General features: G+C 40.6%; 1 protein-coding gene across 1 annotated transcript in view; it reads left to right on the top strand.

Annotated features, from left to right (window-relative positions):
- The window catches only part of mtcl2 (microtubule crosslinking factor 2), a 106,688-nt gene extending 96,701 nt beyond the window's left edge, over positions 1 to 9,987 (top strand). The window contains exons 20-24 of the mRNA XM_080030765.1: positions 1 to 129; positions 426 to 693; positions 1,262 to 1,528; positions 2,710 to 3,086; positions 4,175 to 9,987. The exon at positions 1 to 129 is cut by the window's left edge and continues 492 nt beyond it. Of these exons, the coding sequence (XP_079886891.1) occupies positions 1 to 129; positions 426 to 693; positions 1,262 to 1,528; positions 2,710 to 3,086; positions 4,175 to 4,321 (1,188 nt within the window). The 3' untranslated portion in view covers positions 4,322 to 9,987. The remainder of the gene's footprint in view (positions 130 to 425; positions 694 to 1,261; positions 1,529 to 2,709; positions 3,087 to 4,174) is intronic.
- Positions 9,988 to 10,878: the final 891 nt, after the last annotated feature.

Below are 10,878 nucleotides of genomic sequence, written 5' to 3'. Positions count from 1 at the left end.
CACGGCCTGGAGATGGGGGAGATCGCAGCCAACCTCAGCGACGACATGAAGGAGATGACCAACTGTGTCCGCCAGGCCATCCGCTCCTCCTCTCTGGAGAGGAAGTCCACCAAGGAACCTGGCAGTCAGGTACAGTAGATAAGAATGGCTATCCAAAAACATTTAACGCTATTGGTTTTACAGTTCAACTATTGGTTTGGATGTTGCTTTTCATGAATGAAAGAGCAATGCACTTAGTAAAGAAAATAAAGGTTTTGAGAATGGGACCGTTAGGTATGTGAAAAGTCATACTTCATGTTTTCTTTTCTCTGGATAGTTTTATTTTTTTTGTCTTAAGCTGTCTGAGCTGTTTTGTAAGAAAATAATGCAAACAGATGTAGATTTTTTTCCATCGCTGAACATTCTCATCACTTCCATTTTCTCAGGGGGTGGGCATGTCCACCAGGTCCACTCAAACAGCGGCCCAGTACGTCAGCGTGGGTCTTCAAACAGACAGCCTCCCCAGCAGCAGCAGGGGGGCCAGCCTTCACTCCAAAGCCTGGTCCCCTCGCCCCTCCTCCACCACCTCCTCACTCGCATCGGTCAGAACCCGGCAGATATCCACATCCCTGGATAAAGTCCACAGCCGCATCGACCGGCCCTGCTGTTCACCCAAGTACGGCTCGCCCAAACTACAACGCAGAGTGTCTTCAGGTAATTAAGAGTTTGTTTGCTAAGCATTTGTATATAAATCTTGCATAGTGGTTTGGAGATATCTTAGAGTGAGCGCCTAAGCTCAGTTTTTAAGGGGGTCGTGAGAGGGCTTTTGACAAGATGTGGACGCCTTTCCTAGATTACTTACCCGGACTGCACAGCGGACTAAGTATGCAGAGAGCGTTGTAACATTGACTGGCATCCCTCCGGCTTCTCTATGAATCCTTAATACTCTCTCCTGGGTCTCTCTGTGGATTATGTTTCAGCATCTTAACTGTTCTTTCCCTGATACATGTTAATCATCTAAGCTGTGAGCACACACTGTATATATAAAATGCTGCTTCTTTTTATTATTATGATTTAGTTTTGTTTATTTATTTTCTATTCATTATTTCAACCTGTATATGAGATCACAGTCGTGTGTGTTTGATTTCTTCTGTCGGTTCGAAAAAGACCACAAAATACTACTGTATATATAGAAAAAAGGGAATCCTTGACAGCTTTCAGTAATTGTAAACACAGCTCCACTGATTAAACACAACGTATCCGCCTGTTGTGTTTTGTTCAGGCTCCACTTCCAGACTGGATGGGTCTTCTTCATCCAGGGACCGCAGCCTGTGGAGCCTCCAGCCGAGAGCCCTGAGTGGAGCAGCAGGAGCAGGGGGAGCAGGAGGAGGAGGAGGAGTAGGAGGTGGAGGAGGGGGCTCAGCCTGGGCTCGCTCCACCACCACTAGGGACAGCCCCGTGCTCAACGGCCTCACAGACGGCCTCTCCAGCCTCTTCAGCGTGGTGGAACATGCTGGGAGCACAGAGTCGCTGTGGAGGGGGGACGGAGGTGAGATATGAAACTTACCAAGGAGGGGTTTATGAAAAAAAATCAACCTTTTTCCATGGAAGACATTTTGGAGTAGGGAAAGCACAGTTGTAAAACATAAATTGAAGGGGTCATTTTGTACCTAAGGGGACTTTGTTACATTGTTATATGTTACAAACCTGACTGTATTTGCCCAACAAAATGAATGCCATTCAGTCTTATTCTTGTCTGGTCTTAAAAAACAAAATAAGAATTCCAGCAACACTGCTAACACCAAAACTAACAAACTCATCAGAAAGCATTTTTTGTTTAAAAAAACATCACTTACTCAAGCCGGAAGCTGAATGTAACGTAATATCCATCGGATTCTCAAAGTTCCTACTGTCCATGAATGCCCCTCGACAACGCCTTTTTCAAATACGTATTCGCCAAAAAAATCAAAAATGTGCATGATCAAGAGGCTGTTAACGACATCAAATTCTGAGCTCATGTGCACTACTGGGCAGCCATGTTTGTTTGTGATGGGACTTATAGCGATGTAGCACAAATTCATCCAATCTGAGACTGCAAACTGGGGAAGCAGACATCAGGCCCAGTGGATGAAAGGTGCTGGCCCTTTCTAAATACATATTGATTAATTGAGCTACTGTCACCTCCTTGTAGAGATGGTTGTGCTTGTTAGTTAGAGTTGCAAGACTTGCAGGTAGAGTAAATAATTAGCCCAAAGTGAGGGAAAAAGCGACAGAAGCAAAACAGGCTAAGAAATAGTGTCGACAGGGCTATTAGGCAACAGGGCTTACTCTGAGTATTAAATAATAAAGGAAGCTGTCACGTATTGACTGCCAAAAAGAACAACTGAATGTGATTTCAGTTGAACTTCTTCTAGAGTTTGAAACATCAAATATACTTCGATCTGTTTTGAAGTAACAGTTTTTCATTCCGTCTTCATCCGTACGAAGGAGAATGGTAACAAAATATAACTCTCATGTTGCCTATCATTGGAGCGAATAATTCCTCATACTGCTTTTAAGACCCAAAGTCTCAATTCCTGTTCATTTTAATTACAAACTTTGTTGGCTTCACTTTGCAATCTATGCTTCCAGGATTCTATATAGTCCTGTCAACATAGAGCCACTGAGTCGCACACAATTTATGGAAATCATTATAATATCCGTCTTGGTTCTTTGTTTTGCCATTACTAGGAGCCAGTCCAGCACGGCAGCCGCCTGCTGCGGGAAAACCTTCTGGTGTAACAGTCTGTGTCCCTGAGCCCATCAGCACCCAGCGGTACGGAGGCCTGGTCCAGGAGTTCTTCAAAAGTGTCCCTCTGCCTGGGGACAGAGTGCAGAGAGAGCCCCTGGGCAGTGTGGGAGCTGTGGTGGGGGCTCTGGGGGTTATGGGAGTGGTGGATGAGCCCAAACCAGAGTGTGTGTCGGCCGCATTGGTGGGAGCCAACGACAACGTGACCAGGATCGTCAACAAGAGGTTCATGAGGCAGATGGCCGGAGAGGAGATGGTCACTATCATGGGAGGAGGGAAGGAAACTAACGCTGCAGGGGCTACAGGATCTGGGATTGAGGTGCGGCCATTTTTTTTTACATAAATATTTACTGTATAAACTTAAAAAGGGACCATACCAGTGGTTTGGCTTGTTGTAGCCTGTTTACATCACAGCCAAACATTTGCACCCAATCGACTACAGAAAAAGAAAATTCAATTGACATCCACTGTCCCAGTAAAATATTGTTTTTTTTAAAGCACGCTGTAGAGCTATGGATTTGTAAATGTGTTTTCCACCCGTTCTGATTCGATTCACATGCCATTAGTTGTTACCATTCATTTCTGTGTGGTATTAAAAAAGCGAATCTATTAGACTCCAAAAAGAAAATGTGCTTAAAGCTGTGTAATCCATCACTGTGAATATCACGCCTGCGTTCATATGTGTCACCGGTGCATTATCATTGATTCGGTTGCTGCACTGCCTTATGTGCAGCGGTGATTTGATGTTAACACAGATACACACAGACTTGATTGTTCACTGCAATGGATTACCCCATTTAAAAAGAACAAAAACTAGCGGAAAACCTATAAAGGACTAGACAAACCACATAACAGCTGTTTCCACCAACTGATTGCCTCAGCCTTGGTATTCAGAGAGCAGCACATTGATTGGCACGAGAAATAATTGTGATGTTCCTACAAAGGCACAGCAGTGCTATAAGAGCCCAGTGAATTAGTCTGACATGTGCTCCTTTTTCAATGTTCTTTTATTTATTTATCCCATTGACACGTGATGTCAATGTTTGCATTAAAGCCATTGATATCGTATGTGTAAATATTCATAATAAGGAATATGATGTGAAATAACTAGAACGGGATACTAATGGCATCATTGTATTAGCTTACTGTCAACATTAACTGGCCCGGACTGGAACAGACTGGATCAAACACTGTCCAAGCGGTCATCACAACCACCATTTTTTTAATATTAACTGAATTCAAAAATAGAACTTATACTCAGTGAGCTCAATTTTGCTCTTGTATGGTCTTTGAATTGTACTTTCTAAGCCTCTATCAGTATAATAATACAACATATATATAACGTATAATATGTTTAAACAAAACATTTATGGTTGGGTTAATAAAACTTATTTCCCATTTTCCCAGGATGCACCCTGTGACTGTGCTGGCCAGTCTTCCTGCTTAGCCCGGCCATCCAGAGCAGTGGCTCGCCATTCGCTGGGCCAGTGCAAGCACCGCCCACAAGAGTCTCCCGCGGCAACCGAGGAGAAGGCGGAGAGCGTCAACGAGTGACAACACCTTCAACTGCCACATGCGAAGACGCCACACACACACACACACACACACACACACACACACTGCACACTGTTCACCACTGCCAGGAAAACACACACACACACACCTCTCATACCGATCACCAAAATGTACATACGCACACCTACAACCTGCCACTGCCAAACATGACACATTCACACACACACGGCGCTATCACACTGCACAGACTGTCCCACCAAACCCACTGCCACATCCACACCATTTGTTACAAAAACAGAAATCACACAAGGAAGCCCAGGCAATGTTCCACTAGTCTTGGACTGTACCATTCGAATGCCAAGGACAGGGAAGACTGAAAACACCCCAACCAAGCAACAGATCCAAAAACAAACCAGCCTGACATGAACATTTGAAGACTCACATTATCTCATACACCAAACCACTCCATGAACTAACTGAAGAGAATCTTAACAAGTCAAACTATGATGTCAAGAAATGGACTTTCCAACCCTCCCTACAATTTACAGAATAACGGGTACTACAAACTACAAATGGTCAGTTTCGGGGACTGGAAAAAAAAATCATGCTGTCTGACCAGCAGCAACCATGTGTGATTTATAAATAAGCAAGGAGAAAAGAAAGGACCTAGTAGCAGTTTTGAATTAGCCTTTCCAGTGCATGCGTTATACTTTGGGTGCAGCAGTATGAGAGAGGAGCCATCCGTCAAAGATGGAAAGATATTCTGCATTTTGTTAGCGACTCCCAAACCATCAGTCTCACAAGAGTTAATCCGGTGGAAAGCTCCAGTTGATTTCTCTCTGAACCAACCCTTATCATGTTCACATGCGCTGTGCCGGGGGGGGGGGGGAATGCAATTATGCCCGTTTTGATGGATTAGCACAATAACATTCCAACATGGATCTGAAATCACCACGGCTAGACGACACATCTGCTACAGTTGCAGACACGTTTTCAGTGCATCTCCTATTAAAAGTAATTCACAAAAAGGAGAAGAAGAAGAACTCTCAAGGTCTATTAAGACTACATTTCCCAGCATGACCTGACTTAGACTCGGTTGATGGATGTTTTGGACTCGAATCTATAGATGAAACCATAAACCATTACTGTTTAGTAGCAAACCTGAAGCCACCAAGACGCTCTCCAGTGCTACATGTGAATGGGGGTTTCTGGAAGGGTTTGGGACCACAATTACAGGGAAAGGTTTTGTGGCGAATGTAGCCAAGACTTCAACTTTGTAGATGGAAGAAGAAAAAAAAATATTTTGAAAAGGTTTCATCCCCCCCCCCCCCCCCCCCCCCTCCAGAGTCCGTTTGGAAAATGATAGTTTTGCTTCGTTTGAACCTGTTACAGCAGGCAGAAAGTGCCTGTTGGTTTCATATTTTTCCGAGGTATTTTTTCTTCACTGATGTCAAGATTTCATCCTTAACCTTTGATGAACACATGGAAGGTTAAACTGTCACTTGTTTTACCAGGTTTTTTCAGAGTGCCTCAACCAGTAGGTTGGGGTCATGCTACAGAAATCCAACCAACACATGAAGGCTTTTATTTAGCTCCAATTTTCTAAGAAAAATACAGTCACATGTAATTTTTTTTGGAATCCGATTGACATAATTAAGACATGCTACCTTCTATGCTTCATGGCGTCAGATATGATAAGTCCAAACTCAAAATGCTCATCAACCATCGTCACCCACCAACTCCAAGGAGAATTCCGTCACTACATTCCTTTTTATTAGAGTCTTTCCCAGATGTGTGTATGTACAGTATGTGTGTGTGAAGGAATGGGGATAGTTTAAAAACACTTGATTTTTTACTTTCCTCCCTTTCAGCTCTTCTCTCATGCACAATTGTATTCATGTTGTAGTACTACGACAGCGACGGCCAAGCTACAGTACGAACCCTCAACGCATAGTTAAAAATGTAGCATTATGACGTAATCTCGGTAAACAGCCAGCAAATAGCTGAGACTGTCCTTATGCGGTCAGAGAAGTTAAAGCACTGACAGTGTTGTTTTGTTTGTTTTCTTTTAAGAAATACATTAGTGACAATTTTTTATTTACTAAATTTTATTAATTTTTTTATCTTTTTCAAACAAAGTTGTTTTACTCAATCAGAAATGTATTCTTTTTTATTTTTTATTTTTTATTTTTTACCGATGTGGCGGTCAGTTCCAACAATAGTAAATGTCTTGATGTCTGCACGCGACCTATCTCGGAAAAGAAGTTAAAAAACATTTCAAATCTGTTACATGGGGACTGGCAGATGCTCTCAAGAGTCGTATTGTAAATTGAAAACTGAAAAACAATCATATTTGGCGAGGGGGTTATTTATTGCATTTTTTTCTCTCCTCTCCCTTTGTTTGCCACGTTGTTCTCTTTCTGACCAATCAGCAGATATTCAAAGTGCCTGTCAGATTCCCTATTTCAGTCAGCTCACACCAAAACTGGACTCTATGTACAAAAAAAACACATAAACAAAAGGCCTTTTTTAATGGGTAAGAATGTTTGTATGCACATAATTGCGAACAGGCTGTACTAAAAAGCTGCAAAAAAAATAGTACTGTACCACAGTGGAACAATGACAAAATGGTTTACAGGTATCCTCGGAGAAATTATATACAATATTTTTATTTTCCTTTTTTTTTATACCAAGGGTTATTGTATTTCTGAAAAGTAAATTATTTTTGTTTGGTTTATTTTATAGAGATGTTTTTTTGCTGATAAATTATAAGCCTGTTGTATCTATCCTTTCTATTCAGTTATCATGGTGCTACCTAGTTCAAAGTCTGCTGTGGACCTTTTTAAGGTCTAGTAATCTACTATGTCAAAATGTGTCTCTCTCTCCCACTGTTTCTGAATGAGCGGCAGTCAAGCTTTTCTCCGTCTCGGCCTGCACTCCATTTACTGACTCAGCAGTTGAAAATAGTCCATTACACTAACATTGAATACACTTAAATAACACAGTGAGGTAAAGCCACAGTCTAAATGTCGTTGTCTGCCTCCACTGTGGCCCTCGCTGCTGGTAACTAAACCAAGTCTCTGGGATCAGTCACCGGCCTGATCGCCACAGAAATAGGCTTTCGTAGTCTTATTTTCTGACCACAGTTTTATGTATAACAGGTCATTGGTTGAAACACCACGTAAATCATATAATTTATCTTATTTTAAAAATGCTTTCAAGTGTCCCAGAATAGCACAGTTATTAAGATCCATTCCTTTGTACATTCCTTGATATCTTTCCATCGTCTAAAGCGTTGTAGTTACATCACACAATTAGAAACCAAAGAGATTCTCCCTGACGCTAATGGTTACTATTTATTTAACAACAACAGAAAAGGAGACTTATTCAGTTGGTACTGTATTGGTTAAAGGCTACCAAGACAACGTAACTGTCCGTGGTTTGAGCAGAGGATTCAGCACAGTTAGACTGTATTCGGCTTAGCAAAGGCGTGTGTCACAAACGGCTCCATATCGACATTTTTAAACAGATCAAATGTAAAAGGTGTTCATTGGATAATTCCTAGTCATGAGGTCTGGCACATTGTATTAAAGTGTATCAGTTCTAAAATACATCAAGGACCACAGGCGCTCCACATGGCACACCTAAATACATTTTTCCATTCACTAAAGCTCATTAACTGGGGGGTATTCAATGTTTCCTGCCGAAATCTTTGCCAAACATCTCTGTGTACTGTAAAAAGAGCCTGAGTTGATACACAGTGCAGAGTGAAATGCATCCATGAGCTCAGTCCTGTCTGCAGTCGCCACAGTCGAATAATGACTCAGTCGTCCCACAGTTTGTCCCACAACACACCAGGATGAATGGTCGGAAATGACATATTGTTCATACCCTAAAAAATCTCTGCCACACTAAATTAATCTAAATTAATCTTGGATTCATTCTTAAAATCTGCTTGTTGCATCTGAAATTGATTGGAACACTCAACGTATGAAAACTGTACGGATGCCGACAATATCTCGAACAATTAAATTGTATTTTTTATTTGAATGCAGCAGCTAGAAAATAAAAGCACAAACTTAGAATATTATCACAAATGTTATGTGACTTTGATCATTCAAACATTTAAGTGCAAATATCATTAAAGTGCTGAGCATTATAGGTTTATTTATTTTATTTTTTTATGTAGATTTATTTCAATTCTAGAGGTTGCCCCCAACTCAATGACATGGTCAAAAACTCAACATTTTCATTGTGAGAAAGCGGGATTCTGTTCTACCTCGTACACATTTGACACCATTACCATTCACCGAGACACAGAACATACGATTATATGTTTAACGGAATTGTGCATCAATCTTCTGAACATATTTAACGCCTGAATACCAGGGCCTTAGTCATTTTGTCATTATAGTCTCGCTGTCAACGAGAAGAAGGTCGCGTTGTGCCTTCCCTTAACAAAGATGTCTTGGTTTAATTACACTTCTCTGCAAATATTTGGCTCCAACGAATTACATACTGTACTTGTGTTTACATTCATTTTCAATGATTGCTCTTCTACATAAGGGATCTCAGTGTCAAGGTTTTCGAGAGCCTTACGACTATGTTTTACTTCACTTTTGTGTGGCCAGACCTCCAAATGGTTGAAAATTCCCAACAGGGTAACTTTTCAGCCAAATGTTTTAGCCAACCTCCAATCTTGGGTCACATGTTCAGGTTGTGGATAAAACTGCCACCATTGTTATAATGAGGAAAAAATATTTTTTTATTGATTTGAACACATAAAATAACCCGTTTGTATTGCTTTGATTTAATAATAGTAATACTAATTTAATCAGGGTACTTTTTTTTTCCTGCAGCTAATCTCAAATAGCGCAGTCAGTTGTTCTACCTGCCTGGCATGCAGCTGTTATATTTGTTCCGTCACCTCAGGTTATAATTACTAGGCATTGATAGCCAATGACAAGACAGTTTTACACGTCACACAGCATCACCAGCCAATGACTGACGAGTTCTTAACGGGTTGCACGACACAAACCACAAAGTCTAATTGTTCCCAGTGTGTCTGTATACGCCTGTTTAGGAAAAAACTCCATGAATCTTTCCAGCCTTTTTTAACTGTGTCTCCATTACCATTATTCATACGATTACTACATCCTGGCAATATGTACATTCATTCTTAGCTGTTCATAATGTTAGCTCAACTGTAATCTAGAGACTGCCTGTATATTCGCTTTATATAACCTACTCTATAGTCTTTTTTTGATAACGCTTGATTCTTGAGTGTAAAAGGAGAATGCAATGAAAGACAAACGAAATTAGTAAACGGTTAAGGAAATTTGTCCCCTTGGATTGCGAACTTGAAAAGAAAGGAAATGTTTTTACTCTCTCTCTCTCTCTCTCTCTCTCTGTCCATTTAGTTTTTTTGAGAATAGCTGAATGTCGACAGCTGATCTGAACCAGGTTGCTGTGGAAGTATGTAGCTCTCTCCCTTTCTATACCACACTTGAGAATTTTTGTTTTTGTACATATAGGTGCATTTTGAAGCAGATGAAAAACAAAAATTATAAAAAAAAATGCAGCAAAGGATTCAATGAAGAAAATGTGATCCAAGTGGATTTTTAAACGGTCGGGGATGTTTGTTTTTTTCCGACAAATGTAGCTTGAAAAACGAGATATTATAACTGCCTCCTGTTTGTCATAGAATTCACAAATAAATGTTTGTTGGAATTTAGCATGGCTCCTTCTCTCGTTATTTTGTGACACAAAATGCACTTTTTAATGTTTTTACAACATTCATATTGGTACCCTTTGTGTCTAGATACTCCCAAAGTATGAAAAAATACAACCCTATGTCTTTATTTTCCACCTCCACCTTTCTGTAAACCTGTATTCAAAAACCCATAGACAGATTTGAAGCCACACCACCCTCATTACCAACCTAACCTAGCACTACCTCCAACTGTGATAATAACACCCCCAGATACCCCTTAATATAACTGGTTGTTAGATTAAGGGCAAATCAGAGCAGCCTGAGCTTTTTGAAGGCGGGGCGTAAAGAGACAGGCTTAAAAACAGGGTGTTTTCAGACAGAGGTTGAAACAGGGAGATTCAGCTATTGTCTTGTGAGAAATATAACGAGTGATTTGGACACTACACCGTGAAACCAGTTTCTAGTAGAAAACCAAATTACAATTTTGAACCTGAAAATGAGCATCATATGTGACCTTTAAACTTGGGTTGACTGGCCATCACCATCCTCCCCTTCCCTTTCCTCCTGTCCTATCCTGTCTTTGGGTAACACATTAAAGTTGATTGTGGTCCAGAACCCATGCAATTTGACAGAAAAGTTTAAAAAAAAAAGTGAGGAAAGAAAGTTCAGTTGATAAGTGAAGACAATATGGAGAAAAGACATTTTGTATGTTCAGTTCTGCCACATATTTGTTTAATCTTTGTTCGGATGTAGGCAACTAAGCTAGTTGGTTAATGTCAGGGAAAGATTGTTGTCGTAGTAATTTAAAAAAACTCAAACAACAATTGAATGAATAGCCAGTAACTTCGGTGCATTTATTCGTGCTTGTCAGTTCATTTCGGAT

The sequence above is a fragment of the Ammodytes marinus genome, assembly GCF_949987685.1.
Source record: "Ammodytes marinus genome assembly, chromosome: 7".
In the NCBI taxonomy this organism is placed as follows: Eukaryota; Metazoa; Chordata; class Actinopteri; order Uranoscopiformes; family Ammodytidae; genus Ammodytes; species Ammodytes marinus.
The sequence above is the reverse complement of the archived record's forward strand: the minus strand, read 5'-3'. Positions and strand labels throughout refer to the sequence as shown.